General features: G+C 38.0%; 1 protein-coding gene and 1 long non-coding RNA gene across 2 annotated transcripts in view; one reads left to right on the top strand and one right to left on the bottom strand.

Moving 5' to 3' along the window:
• LOC148350549 (uncharacterized) overlaps positions 1-2,034 on the bottom strand; it is a 13,039-nt gene extending 11,005 nt beyond the window's left edge. Inside the window, exon 1 of the long non-coding RNA XR_015853016.1 lies at positions 1,995-2,034. This is a non-coding gene — a long non-coding RNA (uncharacterized LOC148350549). The remainder of the gene's footprint in view (positions 1-1,994) is intronic.
• The window catches only part of mpx (myeloid-specific peroxidase), a 26,004-nt gene extending 7,621 nt beyond the window's left edge, over positions 1-18,383 (top strand). Inside the window, exons 6-16 of the mRNA XM_088355610.1 lie at positions 4,207-4,336; positions 4,412-4,618; positions 8,361-8,724; positions 10,416-10,576; positions 12,166-12,424; positions 15,086-15,256; positions 15,345-15,582; positions 15,657-15,874; positions 15,989-16,029; positions 16,174-16,191; positions 17,932-18,383. Coding sequence (XP_088211736.1) covers positions 4,207-4,336; positions 4,412-4,618; positions 8,361-8,724; positions 10,416-10,576; positions 12,166-12,424; positions 15,086-15,256; positions 15,345-15,582; positions 15,657-15,874; positions 15,989-16,029; positions 16,174-16,191; positions 17,932-17,943 — 1,819 coding nt within the window. The 3' untranslated portion in view covers positions 17,944-18,383. The remainder of the gene's footprint in view (positions 1-4,206; positions 4,337-4,411; positions 4,619-8,360; positions 8,725-10,415; positions 10,577-12,165; positions 12,425-15,085; positions 15,257-15,344; positions 15,583-15,656; positions 15,875-15,988; positions 16,030-16,173; positions 16,192-17,931) is intronic.

Below are 18,383 nucleotides of genomic sequence, written 5' to 3'. Positions count from 1 at the left end.
GAAAGTGGGGATTACCTGTGGCATCTTCTTGCCGAGTTTTTCCTTGCCCTCGTGCAGGTTTCAGATCGGGATGTTATATGGTAGCCTATTCAGTCTTTTGAGTAAATAAATATATAACTTGACTTCATTTATTATTCTGATGGGTCCTAAAACAATCATAATTCAAGTGGAATTACAGGAATGCTGGGAAGTTCAGGAATGTTGTGAATAGGTTGACATCATTAACCTGGAATGCCAGGAATGTTAGGAATGTGGTGTCAAAACAGCAATAAAACTTGGCAGGTTTACGACGTTTTTGACAAAAGCTACATTCAATATTTCTGATAACGAACATGGCCAGTGTCGGGAGTCACGTAACGATGGTAATCTAATTTTTCCTCCATTACAAGAGCGCGACCCTAGTAAGGATAAGCGGTGAAGAAAATACAGTGGGACCTCGATACTTCGTAGTTCCACGTTCGCAGGTTCAGAGCTCCGTGGGTCTAAAAAATTATAATAATAAAATAAAATAATTAAAAAATATATATATATTTTTTTTAAAGCATTTTTGAAGGGGCGTCGCTACTTCACGGATTTTCACTTTTCGCGGGTGGTTTTGGTCCCCATTACCCGTGATAACCGAGGGATTACTGTAGATGGGTTTGAATGCTTTACTGTAAACAATTTTGGTCTCTGTTGCGGATACGTATAGTACGTGTATTATTTTTGTTTTTACGTACGTTTTCTTGTGCACTATTACGTACGTTTTGTGTGTACTAACATAGGTTTTACGCGTTTACGTACGTTCTGTGTGTATTTACGTGCGTGATATGCGTTTACGTACGTTCTGTGTGTATTTACGCACGTATGGTGTGTACTGACGTTCGTTGTATGCGTTTACGTACGTTCTGTGTGTATTTACGTACATTTTCAAAGCATTTACGTATTTTGTGTGTACTAACGTACGTTGTAAGCGTTTACGTACGTTCTGTGTGTATTTACGATCGTTTTGTGTGTTTACGTTTTTTGCGTTTGTATGTTCATGCTCATAGTCAATGTTCCCTCTGATTTTCCACGGGTCTGAGCGTTCACACAAAGTCGGTGAGCAACGCTTGAAACAACAGTGAGCAACAGCAATCCCAAGTGTGGCAACTAAATCATTAGTAGTACGATACACAACTGTATTTAATCACATTTTTTAGTGGAAGTACAATGTTGGCAACATGATTGACTTGGTATAATTGGAAATTATTTGAATCCAACACAAACTTTTTCTTCTTTTTCCCTGTTTTTTTTTCTATTTTTTTTTAATTCCTTTTAAAAAAAGTCTCATTGTGTTTATTTTTTCCTAGCTGTTACTTTTTTCTTTTTGTTCTCTATTTACATTTTTTCCTTTGTTTATTTCTATTCTTTTTTTCTGGCTTTTTCTGAATTTTTCCTTCTTTCTTCTCTTCCTTTTGTTTCTTTTTTTTCTCAGCTTTTCACTACTTTTTCATTTTGGTATTTTTTTGTTGTTGTTGTTCTTTTCCCCCTTACTTTAAGTCATTTTGTGCATAATTTTACATAATATTTGGTCATATAGGGATGAAAGAAGCAAAAACAATCTGAAGAGCCGTTTAGGACCTGAAAGAGCCGGTTCCTTTTATGGAGCCGAGCCGAAGAAGCCGATTCTCGAAAAACTCACACACGCAGCTTCGAGGGAACATTGCGCTGGATAGATTTTCTTGTGCGCTGAGAATGTGCAGGCAGTGCGCGATTGTGCACGCGCGCAGTTTAGAGGGAACACTGCTCAGTTATTTCATGATATCGTTCAATTGTGTTGCCCTTGGTGCAAAAACATTACAAGGTTCTATACCACAACTACTGTATATGTCATCTTGAATTTCCAATTCTTCGACGTACAACAACTTTTTTAAAGTAACAGAAATACTTCCTTTCCCTGGCAACTACTTACTTTTACTAGAGAGCAATTCAGTTATTTTAGGGGAAACGTAGTGAGTAATTAGTTCATTTACCTTTTTAAAGTAACGTGCCCAACACTCAGGGCCGTAGCCCCGCAATCACATATAACGCGTCAAGTGCCCAGGAGGGCACCAAAAGAAAAGAAAAAGGACAAAGTGCTAATAATATGCCCTAATATGGTTAAACAATACAAAAGCAGCATAAACCAAATTTCCCGAGAAAAAGGGGGGAATCTGATTTGCGCCCCTGCCTATCCCCAGTCTAATGGTGCGCTCCCCCCCTCCCAAGTGGTATGTTCGATTATGCCTCATTTGCAATTTGGTGAACACCTGTGCGAATATGGCCACGGTAACAAGATTTTGGAGTCGAGAAAAGAAAAAACAAAAAGAAACGAGATGAAGCTCATACGTCGCTTGCCGGTAGTTAATGTTAAACTACAAAAAACTCATAATAATCCCTTTCTTTTCTCTCTCTCTCTCTTTCTCTCTCTCTCTCTCTCTCTCTCTCTCTCTCTCTCTCTCTCTCTCTCTCTCTCTCTCTCTCTGTTTTCACTGTCTTTTTCTCTCTCTCTCCCTCTCTCTCTCTTTGTTTTCACTGTCTTTTTCTCTCTCTCTCCCTCTCTCTCTCTCTTTGTGTTCACTGTCTTTTTCTCTCTCTCTCCCTCTCTCTCTTTGTTTTCACTGTCTTTTTCTCTCTCTCTCTCTCTCTGTCTCTTTGTTTTCACTGATTGCCCTCTCACTTTCTCTTTGTTTTCACTGTCTTTTTCTCTTTCTCTAATTCTTTCTCTCGCTTTTCTTTCAATAACTCTTTCTCAACCTTTTTTCTATTTGTCTTTTTTCTTTTTCACCCTCTCTCTCCTTCTCTCCTTTTTCCTATTTTTCTCTCTTTCATTTTTCTCTTTCACTTTTTCCTTTTTTTCTCACTTTTTCTTTGTCTTTCTCACTGCCTTTCCTTAACTCTCTCATTTTTATGCCCACTCTTTTCTACATCAATTTGGCGGACTGTTTTAAAGGGCGCACTTTCCTTGGTTCGATTTATTTCTTTGTCGGCTCATATGGCGAATACTGGCCAATTAGATGCGAGTCTCACGCGACCGCCTTTGGTATCAAAACAAGTGTGCGTATTAAAAAAACGAAGAAGAAAAAGCACTGGGAACAAAACTTGAGATTGATTACGGTTTATTCAAGTATTTATCACAATGTAAAACACCAGAATACTACAAAATTGTAAAAACAAAGCCCTTAAACTCAGATAGTGGACGATAGTGTTGGGCAGATAGTGAAAAGTGTCACTAGGAGGCGTGCTTTCACTCTCAGTGTCAGACTGACAGTGAAAGTTTTGGAATTGTCATACCTGTCATCCTGTACGTTTTTGCCGTACAAAGTACGATAATTATGCATTTTGAGACGTGTACGATGTAGGAGAAAATCTGTACGGAAAACGCAAATTTGTCAATTATGGGTGCCACCCGATATACACCGACTATCACGAAACGGCAAATCAATCAAGTCAAACGAGTTCGCCGCGGTAGCCTCTATCTCTGTATCGTTTTTTTCCTTGCAAACGAAGCGAGCGGTTTGATGCTACTGTGCGCATGCGTAAAGGCATATTCTATTCTATTCTATTCTATTCTATTTCATGTGGTCATTATGTAGTGAAAGGAAGTCCGTCTCTTTTTAGAGAACCAGCTTTTTCGGCTCAACTCATTAAAGAGAGCCGGCTCTCAAACGGCTCACTTGCTTTAATGCATTATACTACGAATTATTATATTGTATAGTATAAAGAAGTTAAGGAAAGAAGGAAGTATTAAAGGAGAAAATAAAAAAAAGACAGGTTTGTGGTTATTCCTTTAATCAGTATATTACCAACAATCATTTAATGCAGAAAATGAATTCATAATTTGAATAAGAAAATGTATTATTCTACTTAATTATATTTGCATGTGTTTTTTCCTTCTACAGTGAACGTCCAAGATATTTAATTTTTCAACCTTTTTTATAATAAACCTTATTCATGTCGAGCAACTCAGTATCTCACAACAAAATGTTAATCAACAATATATATGATATAACGAAACACATGTACAATATAACTTGTTAAACTACATAAATAAACACGTTTGAAAAAAAATATGGTGTTAGATTATTTTGTATTTTGGAAGGGAAAATTCAACATTTTGTAAGGGCATGGTGCCGTGGAGGTTGACAAGTATGGATTTGTGCACCCAAAATGTCTAAGAACGGCCCTACCAATACTGCTTTTCAGAATGAACCCCCGCTGGGGAGCCTCCAACACCCCCTTCACCCGTTGGCTCCCGGCCGAATATGACGACGGCATCTCGGAACCAAAAGGATGGCAGCCAAACCGGACCTTCAACAACTTCATGCTCCCATTGGTGCTCTTCAGAATCCAGAATCTCGCTCCTAACAAACTCACTGAAATGAAAATAAGAATGGTTTTTCGCTCTCAGGTGCGGCAGGTATCTAATAATATTCTGAGCACGAGGGACGAGGACGTGGTCAGCGACGGGGAGTTTTCGCATATGGTGACTTCGTACGGCCAATGGAACGACCACGATCTCACCTTCTCGCCCTTCTCGCCCAGCATCCGTTCTTTCAGCAACGGGATCAACTGCGATGAGAGTTGCGAGCGCACCGAGCCGTGCATCCCCATCCCGGTCAGTCGCCAAAAGTCAAAGATAAAAACAAAGTATTTGTTGGTTTTTTTTCCTAGTTTTGGGACATTTTAGTTTGTTTATCTAGTCAAATAAGAATAATTATAGCAGGGGTCTCCAACCTGGTGCCCGGCGGACCTGTTATGAAAGTAGCTCACCAGTACTGGGTTATGGTGGGTTTTTTTTGTTTTTTTTAGAAAAATGAGTCAAATTGTGCCTAATTACCGCTCTTCTCTTTCTGTCTGCCTGTCTTGTCTTTCTCTGTAGTCTCTTCTCTCTTTCCCTTCTTTGTCCATTTTTTTCCTTTTATCTTCCTTATTTCTTCTAAACTTCCTTTCTTTCTCTCTCTCCTCTTTTTCTTTATTTCTTTTTCTTTGTTTTTATCTGTATCATTCTCTTTTTTCTTTCTCTCCCTTTCTTTTTCTCTCTCTTTTTCTCTTTTCCTATATTTTTATCTTTATCTCCTTCTCTCTCAGTCCACCTCTCTTTATTTTCCCATTTTCTTTCTTCCTTTCCTTTATCTTTTTTTTATCACTCGCTCTCTCTTTTGCTTTCTTTTCTCCCTTGCTTCTTCTCTATTCATCTGTATTTAGCTCTTTCTTTCTGTCCTTTTTTCTCTCTCCTTCCTACTTGAAATAATAACATATGCTTCATAAAAGGTTACCACATGAAGCATTTCATTGTATTTATGCATTTTCGATTCTATTCACTGTATCATGGACTGTTCACTCTGCTAGCCTCTGGGAAGAGGTACTGCAGTGTGCGGTGCAGGACCACCAGGCTCCGCAATAGTCTAGTCCCCCTGGCCATTAGACTGTTAAATGGTCAATCTAACATATAGTTAACTTAAATCTAAACGGCTGCTAATCTGACTTTTGCACTACTGGCAGTTTTTTTTATAGCTTGCCACTCCTTGCACATTGCTCTCTGCACTATTGTAATTACAGCGTTATTGTTACAGTGTTAATGTTACTGTGTACCTGACTTGTTAACCTGACTGCCCATATTGCACATCTGGTTAGCTACTCTTCTTGCACTATCGGCACTATGGTAAAATACTACACGTAGCCAAAATACAATACAACATTATTTATATCTGTACATTCAAGGAAACTGTGGGGGTCAGATGCATCGACATTTCGTTCTGTATACACGTGTACTAGAATGACAATAAAGTAGATCTGAATCTGAATCTGAATCTGAATTTACGGCCCAAATTTCTGGCCATTTTTTGTTTTTTAGGTGCGCTTGGTAGTACAGAATGAACAGTTCCTTTAACTGAATTGAACTGTACAAAGCATTTATATGAAATGATTTGGTCAGTTTTGCACAGATAACATCAAATGGCTAGCTAGCTTACTATGTATGGTAGCAAGCAAGCTTATGTTTTTTTTCCAATTCTTTATTGAACAAAATACATTTACATACAAATATTCCAATGCAATATTGAGTAAAAATTATACATTTAAACAAATAAATGAAATAATCCAATAATTACATATTAACAAGAGTAGGTTGTATAAGATAAGTTATTAGTTTAGAAATTCATCTCAAAACTGGGTTCCCTTTGCACTAATAAATAGCAAAAAGTAGCTTAATGCTTCAAAAAGGATGGTGACCCCTGATTTAGGCTAACAGGAAAAGTGTTTATTATTTAGTGCCTCCTACTGGTAAAAAAAATCACTGAAAAGACAACATTCATACGAATCATTATCGCCAACGTGGTGCCCGTGGGACCCAGGTATCTCTAAAAAAACCTGAGTAGCCTGCTAACAGTTTTTGAAAATAGCTCAACAGTGATTGGTCATTGTGATTTTCCAGGGAATTTGTTTTCTCACTGGCTTCATGTTATAGTGGTTAACTGAGGCTATTTTAACTCAACATCTAATAATTACAACTTGGTAAAAGCATAGTAACAACATACTAGCATCCACGTGATAAGTAGTCATTTAATTAGTTGCCATTTATGCTAATAAGTAACAAAAAGTTGTGCTCAGCTTCATAAAGGTTGGTTACCCCTGATTGGAATAACCAAAAATATACTAATATTTTAAGTATGATTTTTCTTTTTTTTATAGAAACAAGCTAAAAATATCTTAGGATAAGAAAAATCATTGAAAGTAAGTAAGATTTTCTGCTGACGCTGAATACGTCACATAACTCATTGTATCAAATTTTACCCAGTTTAAATGAATATGGGGTATTATTTTGAGCTTTTACTGGTAAAAACACGTTTTTTATTTTAAAAAACAATGTTTAGTTGGATCCCTTAACCACAATATTAAGGGCATCATTTCCTTCGGTGTATTTAGGGCAGATACAGCCTGGTGGCGCCCATCCCTCTCCACAGAGCCGGTCTCGGCATAACACCGGCCCAAGGCAAAAGCGAGCTAAGCGGCTGCTTAGGGCCCCGCAGCCACTAGGGGGCCCCCAAGAGTGGCTAACTTTTTTGGTCTCCATTGTCACTGTGTGTCCACTCAAAAATACTTCCACAGAAATACAAGAAAAATACTACACAATAACTACAAAACTAAATATCAAATATAGTGCCTAAAACAGGGACCTCATATATTATTTTGCTTTCATTCTGAAAAAAAAAAATAGTATAGAATTACTGAAAGAATACTACAGTAATACTATATTACAAAACACTACTACAGAATTATTTACTCCCAAAGTACTACAAAAAGACAACTACAGTAATATTACAAAAATACTAAAGAAATATGACAAAAATACTATGTGAATACTACAAAAAAATCTACAAAAATTCCATTAAAATACAGCTTTGACAATACATCAATTATACTTCTACTGGTATACTAAAAAATACCCAAACATAATACTATAATATAAAAAACTACTAGAGAAATAATACTACAAAAATACTACTACAAAAGGTTTGCAACAGAAATACTCCAAATTACACCTATTGAGATACTACAAAAATTCTCCTATGGAAATAACACAAAAATACTACAAAAACAAAACTCCTGTAACACTGCAATACAAAAATACTATGGAAATACTACAGATATACAACAAACATTTTTTCATGAAAATTCTACAAAATACAACAGAGATAGTAAAAAAAATACTAAAAAAATAATACGACAGTAATACTATGAAAATACTATAATCATCAAACTACTGTAATGATACAATACGACAGACATACAACAAAAAGTGTAATTTTGAACTACAACATAAGTACTACAGAAATACAAATAAAAATACATGAGCTATCATATAAACAGATTTTTTTAAAGATCATATGTCGAGAAAATTGTATTTTTTTTTTCAAAATGTGACGCTTCCCGAGAGGTAACTTGTAAGAATGGGCAACATTTTTTTGCAGTTTGGTCACTTTGAGTCTTTGTAGTTTGTATTCTTCCTTTCGCTTTTTGCACTCGTTTTTTGTTGTCGTTTCTTCAATGAAGTTAGGAAAACATCCCCAAAATAAGCAAATGTATTGTATCCAGCACATGAAAGAACATTTGACTTTTTTTACGTATATTAGAAAGAAATACTTAAAATAAGCTAAATCTAAATGAGTTGAAACTGGCTGGCAACCAGTTCAGGGTGTCCCCTGCCCACTGCCCGAAGATAGCTGGGATGGGCTCCAGGCCCCCCGCGACCCTACTGAGGATAAGCGGTGCTGATAATGGATGGATGGATGGATAAATGAGTTTAAAACCATCTTGGGTAATGAGTGAGTTCAATTTGGCGTCTGCTCCCTTCTAAGGCTCCTCCCAATGACCCCCGCTTGCCCACTACTGGCCCCGAAAGCTGCATCCCCTCCTTCAGGTCAGCTCCGGCTTGCGGGACTGGCTTCTCGGCCTACAACTTCGGAGGAGAGCCAAACAAGCGCGAGCAGATCAATGCCCTGACCGCCTTCCTGGACCTGGGCCAGGTCTACGGTTCCGAGACCAAGCTGGCCCTCAGCCTCCGTGATCTCAACTCAGATGGACTCTTGCTTGTCAATTCCGAGTTTACCGATAACGGTCGGGAGCTGCTTCCCTTTCACCCGCTGCAGGTCAACATGTGCGCCACCAGGGGGCGCATCACCAACAACACCAACGCAAGAGAGGTCCCCTGTTTTATCGCAGGTCAGTCGTCTTCCAGCAAAATTACTTGAATTAAAGCAGGGGTCTTAGATCCAATTTACATGGGGGTCACTGGAGCCAGGGTCTGAATGAGGTAGGGCCAAATTGTGTTTTCCACAAGAAATCATTGGATAAGAATGTTCCACTGTTCTCAAATAAATATATTCTTCCTTGTGATTTTTAGCACTCATTTTTAGTTGCGCTACTCAATACAGCGACATGTTGTGGTCAAATATTAAATCGTGTCCCTTTAAGTAATTAAATATATTTTATTTGGTTTCTTAAATGAAGTAAGAAAAATATCCTTAAATAAGCAATATAAATACAAACAGAATGCGATCCTGGTTTGATTCCCGTGGCATCCAATGCCAACCTTAGGCCGGTCTGCAGGCCATTGGCTGCTGAACACTGTGTTATATGACCAATAGATGTTGCTGTGTTTTGTGGTACAACCAAAATCGAGTGTTAAAAAGTACAAGTAAGAACATCTATTACGGAGAATCAAAGTGACCAAAGTTGACTATTTTTATTGTCATTTCTGTGCCTAGCCTATCACAAAGAAAAAAAGAAATGAAAAAAAAAAGAAAGCAAAAATGAGCAAAAGAAAGAAAAAAAGAACCAAAAAATGGGTTAAAAAAGAAGAAAATAACATTTTGTGTTTTTGAGGTACAAAATACCATTACAGAATTATTTACTCGAAAAATACTACTATGGAAGTACTACAAGAACTCTAAAAAAATATTACTAAAATACCGCTTTGGTAATACATCAATTATACTTCTACTGAAATACTAAAATAACAATACATAATACTACTAGAGAAATGTTACTACAAAAATACTACTACAAGAGGTTTACAACAGAAATACTGCAAATTACACCTGTAGCGATACTACAATAAATTTACTATGGAAATATCACAAAAATACAGCAAAAATAAAACTACAGTAACACTGTACTACAAAAATACCACAGAAATCCTACACATATAATTTTTTTATGAAAATACTACAAAATACAACAGAGATAGTACAAAAATACTAAAGAATAATACAACTGTAATACTACAAAAATACTATATTCATAAAATGACTGTGATAATACAAAACTATTACGAAAATACTACAGACATACAACAAAGAACTACTCTCGAAATACAACAAAAGTACCTCAAAAATACTACTATTGAAATACTACGTAAATTTACTTCAGAAATACTACAAAAAATAGTAAAAATATAAAACTACAGTAGCCACAAAAAAACTACAAAACACAAATAAAAATCCGACTTCAAAAATACTCAAACAAAAAAACTGCAGTTATACTTTAAGACTAAACAACAAATGAAGTGCTTAAAACAAGGACTTAATATACTATTTTGCTCTAATTGGGGTCATTTCAAAACCAATTTGATGAAACTGATCTGTTTAAAAGAAGTATAACATGTCACATGCGGCCCCTAAATACAAATAGTTGCCCACCCCTGGAGTAGAGCATGAAATGAGTTCTAGTAGGTATGCAAATTATCAAGTAATAGGGGGCCCCAAATCTAATTTTGCTTAGGGCTCGATAAAGACTTGGGCCGGTCCTGAGTCACAGCATCTAAATGTCCCATTTTTGGACAAGATGATGATGATGAAATGAAATATGGTCACCTGAATGGTCACATGAACCTTTGTTCTTCTTTCTTCTAGGTGATATCCGTGTCGATGAGAACGTCGGTCTCACCAGCCTCCACACTTTGTTCATGCGAGAACACAACCGGCTAGCTCGTGCTCTGAAGAGGCTTAACCCGCAATGGGACAGTGAAACGCTCTATCAAGAGGCCCGCAAGATCATGGGAGCTTACTCACAGGTCTTGTTCATTTCACAATTTTATGGTCACGTCTCCAAATTACTTTTCAATTCTTTATTAGTCATTAGTTATAGTTACAAGCAGAGGTGGGTTACAGTAGCCAAAATTTCTACTCAAATAAAAGTACTGTTACTTCTGAATAATATGACTCAATTAGAAGTAAAAGGTAGTCATCCAAATAATGACTTAAGTAAGGGATATTGCACTTTAAACCGGGGTATTGCACCTAGAACCGGGACATTGCATTTTAAAACTGTTTGTCTGTTTGGTTCATTATGTTTTAACCAATCAACACTACAGTATATGTTTTGATGTGAAGGGACAGAGTTTATTATTAAGCCCCCCATAGTGGTAAAAAACAAAAAAAAACTGAATTATCATTGTAATTGGAAAAAACAAGCACGCAGTAATAATGAAATGAAATGCATTGTCGAGAATCGCATTGACCCCAAAACTAGCTAGTGATAAGCATTTTTATAGAGTACTTGAAGACCAGTATTGTTGCGCACTGTTGTTTGTTGTTTCGATCATTATTATTATGCTAAGGTTTTGAGTTTTTCCTTGTCCTGGTGTAGGTTTTAGATCAGGGGATGGTGTAATAATAGTCTGTAGTCTGTAATAGCCTATCCAGCCCTTTGAGACTTAAGGGCTATACAAATAAGCATGACTTGACTTGACTTAAAAGTAAAAAAGTACTTGGTGAAACAGCTACTCAAATACTGAGTGTCTTATTTAAAATTTTTAAAAAATCAATCGTATCATAAAATCATCAAACTTCATCCAATCAACAATAGACTGCATTTAAGTTAAAAATAAGTTAAAATAATCATTCAATTATTTAAATAAACAATACAATATAAGCTGACCCTCTTAAATTGTTTTAAAATAGTAACATAATGAAATGAATAGAGGAAAACGTGTACACCAGAATCAGAAGACGAATCACATTTGTTATCATTGTATTGTTTAAACCAAATAACGGTTGGCAAAATACACAATATTAAGACTAATAAACAGAAAACAGATTAAAAAATTCACCATAAATGTAAAGTACTCATATTTAAAATAATACAATCGGGATATTGCACTTTAACCTGTGGAGGGAGTGAAACCTTTATATTTCTTGGCTTTTGCAATCGCACTTAGCTGAGACACTCCATCTACATTTTGTCTCTGGGATTCAAACCACCATTTTATTTTATAGTTGGAAACTTGGCTTGGTTGCAAGTGTATATGGTATGGAGAATATCTCCATGATAAGAAATTCAGCGTCTTTGCTTGAGACTGCGCCACCATTATTATGTTCAGTTGTACTTTGTATTTAAATGTAAACAAGCCCACCTTTCTATTGGCTTTAGTGATGGATCAAGTGTTGTATATGACAACGTAAGAGAGAATAAAGTCTGATCTGCGTCTATTGAGTAGTGGAATAACGCAGCAACGCACCATGTGGTAACAACAGTAATGTTACAATATGTTATTGATAACGCGTGACTGTACAGTATCTTTACCGAAAGAAGTAATTGCGTTCCAGGGACCATTTTCTCTGTAACACGCTCGTCCAAACACTGCTTATCGATGTGTCTTAGGTGTTTGTGATCCGCGACTACCTGCCACACATTGTGGGCGACGACGCCATGCGCAGGCTGCTGGGGCCTTATCCCGGCTACAACCCAAACGTGGACCCTAGCATCTCCAACGTCTTCGCCACGGCCGCCTACCGTTTCGCTCACTTGGCCATTCAGCCCGCTTTGGCCCGCCTGGGCCCGGATTACAGAGAAGATAATCAATTCCCCAACGTCCCCTTGTTCAAGGCCTTCTTTACCCCCTGGAGAATCGTATTTGAGGGTGAGTTATTGTATATGAATGGAATTTGAGACAGTACATGGTTAAATTGCCCAGATTGTAGGTGTGTCTGGTCAAAGTTCTCTGTTTATATGCCGTGTTTTAAATAATCTGCAATAATACACTGCAAATAACGTAAATCGCATCCCATTTACAGAACATTTTGCCAATGTTAAGTACATTTTTTCTTATTTGAAGATTTTTTGGGCGGGGTTCTGGAAAAAAATTAGAAAAATCCGTCTTAAGATGAGAAAAATTATATTATTTAGCATTTGATAGACAATTTTATAACCACAAAGCAATCAACCACTAACTATATAAGACAATTTGGCTTATTTCAAGTATGCATCCTCTTATTGTACTAGAAAAACAAAAGATAGTAAAACTTGAAAAATAACACATTTTTTTCCAATGGGGTAAGACTTCTTTGCAGTATTCCATTTGGGTTCACGCTCACAAGGTTTTGTCATTTCAATAGTTAAGGCTAACTCGCATTTCTTTTACACGTTACATGAAATATTTTATTGGAAGGGTTACAAACGTGGTGCCCGCGGGCAACCAGGTATCCCCGCAAGAACACCTGAGTAGCCCACGGACTGCTTCTGAAAATTGTTCAACAGTGATGGGCGATTTTCGAGGAGAAATATTTCACACTGGCATGAAATGAAATGAAATGAAATGAAATGATCTGCATTTATATAGCGCTTTTCAAGTCAATGACTTCCCAAAGCATTTACAGTGTGCTTCACATTTCCCAATAGCAGCCTTGTATTGGAGCCATGTAAGACGCTAACCTGCTTATTGGGGGTATTAGGGGTTCAGTGTCTTACCCAAGGACACTTCGACATGTAACACGGACAAGCCGGGATTCGAACTGGGATCCCTTGATCCCAAGACGAGCGCTCTACCTCCTGAGCTACTGCCGCCCCGAGAAATGAGAAAACATTGACATTATAAGTGTCTTTGAGTCCATGATCAATTCTTTTGAAATTATTTTTAAAATGAGACTATAATTTATGTATGTGAATCACCCTGTCCCCTTATACATGGCAGATGTTTTAATGGTCGACTGAGCCTTTTATAACCGTATGTTAGCTCAGGAGGTAGAGCGCTCGTCATGGGATTAAGAGCTCGCAGGTTCGATTCCCGTGATATATGTCGAAATGTCCTTGGGCAAGACACTGAATCCCTAATGCCCCCAATAAGTAGGTAGGCGCCTTGCATGGCTGACTCCCTATTGGTGTGTGAGTGTGTGTGTGTGTGTGTGTGAATGGGTAAGTGTGAAGCACATTGTAAAGCGCTTTGGGAGGTCTTCATTGATTTGAAAAGCGCTACACACCGTTTACCATTTGTTATTTAAGAAATGCATATTCAACTGTTAGCCCTTAGCACTAATGAGAAACAAAAAAGTGATGCTCGGTTTCTGTTGTTATGGATAATACAAAATTATCTGCTCCCAACTGTCAAAAACAAGTCAAAATATTTGACAAAGCATTCAAGTAACATTAAACGACTGCTGTTTATATTTTGTTTTTTCTAGAGCTCATACTCAAAATTTGAAAATTCCTTAAAAAGTCCTCTAACCTTAATTAAATTATTTATGAATATTGGAAACAAACTCGATTGTATTATTCAATCTGATTTTTTAGATAAAAGGTAGATTTTTTATTTCATTTTAAGTATTATTTGCTATCAATATTTGAAAAATAAACAAAATTTTCTGTAAGATTGTTTTTCAACACATAAATGGGAATATACTTTGCCACTTTTGATCTAAAGCTAAGTAATTAATTGCAAAACAGTGTAATGTGATCTTTTTATAGAAAAGCATAATGCTAAGGTTTTGGGACTTTGTGAAAATAATACATTTTTTATGCACAATGCCCATTATAACACAGTATGATTCTTGGACATTCACAACGGAATGGACGTTTGGAGCTCATTTGAGACCCCATTGACTTATATTGCAGTCGAAGGCAGTTAATCAATTAATGCCCGATGGCAGCATAACAGTTAATGAAATTGCAGAACAAAAGTCGAGTCATGTTTATTTGTGATGCCCTTAATCACAAGGAGTCTCAAATGGCTGCAGAGGCCACAGATTACTGCAAACTATAGACTATTATTACACAATCCCCTGATCTAAAACCTACATGAGGGCAAGGAAAAATTAAAAAAACTCAACATGAGGAAAATGAAGGGGCCGCACATGAGGTAATCCCCCTTCTAGGATGACCAGGCTGCAACGGATCTTGTAATAACAATTAATACACAGATGTCGTCAACAGGAAATGCAGGTCATCCATAAGCTATTAGAATAGAAGTGTGTTTTAAGCCTAAATTTAAACATTTCCACTGAGGTTGCAGAACACATCTTAAGGGGCAGAGCATTCCACAACAGAAAAGAAGACAAACAGCCTCATCATGCGGTTCTCTTCTTGGCTCTTGGGATCGCTAGAAGACCAGCATTTTCAGAGCGAAGGTTCCGGAACGGAAGATAGGGGGAAATTAAATCTGAAAGATATGAGGGAGCAAATCCATGTATGATTTTGTATAATACCAACAGAAAAGAGAAACCACCTAGCACACCTCCATTAATCATCCTAAATAACATAATTTTTGCCGTGCTCATCTAAAGACTTCAAATTGTCCGTCACTATTCAGGTGGCATCGACTCCCTACTGCGTGGTATGCTTGGCAATCCTGCCAAACTGAACACACAAGACCACATGATGGTGGATGCTCTGAGGGAGAGACTTTTCCAGTTCTTGCACAACCTGGCTCTGGACTTGGGATCTCTCAACATGCAGAGGGGGCGTGACCACGGCCTGCCAGGTAATAAACATGCTGTCCTTCAGAGGTCTTGATTGTGTCTTTTTCTCATGTGTCATTATCACATTATCACCCCTCAATCCCTCTCTAGGCTACAATGCATGGCGCAAATTTTGTAACCTGTCGGAACCAAGGAACCAGGCCGAGCTTGCTCGGGTCCTGAACAATTCCGACCTGGCCCAAAGGCTCCTGCAACTCTATGGGACTCCAGCTAACATTGACGTCTGGTTGGGGGGCGTGGCTGAGCCATTTGTCCGTGGCGGACGTGTTGGTCCTCTGTTCGCCTGCATGATTGCTACCCAGTTCCAGAAGATCCGCCAGGGCGATAGGTCAGTCTCATGGATGGATGGATGGATGGATCAAACGTACCTCAACTAACAAAGCTCTCACCAAAAATCTAAAGGCTGTGGTACGAGAACCCCGGCGTCTTCTCGGCGAGACAGAGAGCTTCCCTGTCCAGGGCCACCCTGGGCAGGATCATCTGCGACAACACGGGCATCACTTCCGTCACCAGAGATGTGTTTCGTCTCAGATCCAACAGAAACCAACTTATACGCTGCAACAATGTGCGGCGCCTCAACCTACTGCCATGGAGAGAGAGAGGATATACAGATTTCTTAGGTGAGAACATGCCATTTTTCTTTTATCTTTGAAATACTATTTCATATTTGTAGTGTGAATTATCACGAAAGCTTTCGACATCTGCAAATTTTCATGACGCGTTTGATTTTGTAGATAACGAGTCTCGTTCTGATCTCCCACCTGACTATGAAGAAGTAAGTGCTTATATTATTTCCTACTGCACAATAAATCCAAATAAACTTTACCATTGTGCTCGCATTAAGTGTATGATCTCTAATTGTGGGTCTAAAACTAAACTATTATTTCTTTCTTGTCATACACTCCACAACGCCCCACAGGATGAGCTGGATAACGAGGTACTTTTTTTCCCCCCATTTTGTATTTCAACTGACTCATATGTTTTAGAAAAATATAGAAAAAAATAACACAAAAATAATACATTCAAATAATTTCCCATTTAGCTTCCCTGCCGTTAGTCTACTGTTTGTTAATTTTAAGCAGCCATAGAAATGCCATGAGTTGGCTTAGTCAATAATTCTACAATAGAATGGCTTCAATGTCAGCATAAAACAGCGGAGAGAGGATGTTTTTTGGCTAATCAAAAGAAAATATGCTTTTAAATAATAAATTGGAAATGGAATGCGCTAATTATCTACACTCTACATTGTAGAGGACCAATCTATGTGCTCGCTTTGGCATATGAATAATTTAGATCAGACTTTCATCCTTAATTGAAAGAGCCTTTCCCGTTTTGATATGTGTATTATAGTAAAAGTGCAGACATATACCTGATTTTAATCACCAATTTAATTACGCCAATAAAATTAAATCATTGCAGATAATAAGAGCCTGATTCGGCCTGTTCTTCCAGTTTGTTCATGTCTGGGACTTCAGCCTGGTGGTTCAGTGAGAATGATCAGAGCTGTCTGTCAGCAGGCTTTTAATTAACATTTAAACAATTTGATCTGGCAATGAAGTACTTGTATACTACCAGGAACTTATTTTATTAATCGTCCAAACTTTTTTAAAACAAAAAGTTCAAATACTTGAATCAAATAATACAATTCAACTGCGTTTTGAAGTCAAAATCCAATAAACCATTCTTTTGAAAATAAAATTCAGTAACTAACACACTTTTACTTTTAATGTGTATATCGGGTGATCTATAGGTATTGGGGTTTTATCTATATTTATTCTAAATATTTATGGATCTTTGTATTTTCTTTCAAACCTTCCTGTGTGGAGTTTGCATGTTCTCCCCGTGTTTGCGTGGGTGTCCTCCGGGCACTCCAGCTTCTTCCCACATTCCAAAAACATGCATGTCAGGTGAATCGGCCGGTCCAAATTGTCCCTAGCAAGTGAATTGCCTGTCCCTGTGTGCCCTGTGACTGGCCGGCAACCAGTTCAGGGTGTCCACTGCCTACTGCCCAATGATGGCTGGGATGGGCTCCAGCACCCCCGCGACTTTACTCAGGATAAGCGGTGTAGATAATTGATGTATGTATTTTCTTTTAAATGTGAATGGATGACTGGAAGTTGGTACGGCAGCGCAGTGGTTAGCGCATGCGCGGCACAGTTCTCAGGTCATGGGTTAAAATCCAGCTACGAGCCTTCCTGTGCTGAGTTTGCATGTTCTCCCCGTGTTTGCGTGGGTTTCCTCCAGCCACTTCGGTTTTCTCTCAAATTCCAAAAACATGCATGTCAGGTTAATTGGCCGGTCCAAATTGTCCCTAGGTGTGAATGAGTGAGCGAAATGTCTGTCCCCGTGTGCCGTGCGACTGGCTGGCAACCAGTTCAGGGTGTCCCCTGCCCACTGACCAAAGATAGCTGGGATGGGCTCCAGCACCCCCGCGACCCTACTGAGGATAAGCGGTGCAGATAATGGATGGATGGATGGATGGAAGGATGGGTGACTGGATGCTCTAAACGAAGTTTCATTGTTTTTTGACAATGACAATACATTTTCTGAACGGAACTGAAATAAACATAACAGAGCTCAGACTATTGTGTAGTGATTACAAAACAGTACAACAGAAAAGAAGACAAACAGCCTCATCTAGTTGCCTGACGTTGTTTTACATGTTCTCCCCTTGCAGCTTCCACAATGAGCACCCGATATTCTCAGCATTATCATCACCCTGGGTCCTTTCTGCCCTCATTATCAACAAATCTCTCTGGATGTGAATACTCCTGGCAAGGAGTCAACGAATAGTTCTGTGTGCCTGGCTTTCTTTGTGCTTAAAGACACCAGCATTTTTTTTTAGTTAGTTTCTCAAACGTGCACACAGGCAGTTGAGACTGATACTTGCAGCATTTTTTTTCACACATTTCCCCTCAAACTCTCTGTTACAGTATTCAATTTGTCGTTTTTGTTTGTCTGGTTTATGTTTTGAGATCAGCCCCGCGACCCTAGTGAAAAAATGCGGTTTGGAAAACTAATGAACGTATATTGAGATGATTATTTATGTAATGCGCAAAAGCTTTTTTAAAGAGAATCTTGCTCATCTGTTTCTGTTTTGCACTTATTAAAATGGAATTTAAGAAAAAA

This window comes from Urocampus carinirostris, chromosome 16 (assembly GCF_059441175.1).
Source record: "Urocampus carinirostris isolate Australia breed hairy pipefish chromosome 16, RoL_Ucar_1.0, whole genome shotgun sequence".
Taxonomy (NCBI): domain Eukaryota; kingdom Metazoa; phylum Chordata; class Actinopteri; order Syngnathiformes; family Syngnathidae; genus Urocampus; species Urocampus carinirostris.
The sequence above is the reverse complement of the archived record's forward strand: the minus strand, read 5'-3'. Positions and strand labels throughout refer to the sequence as shown.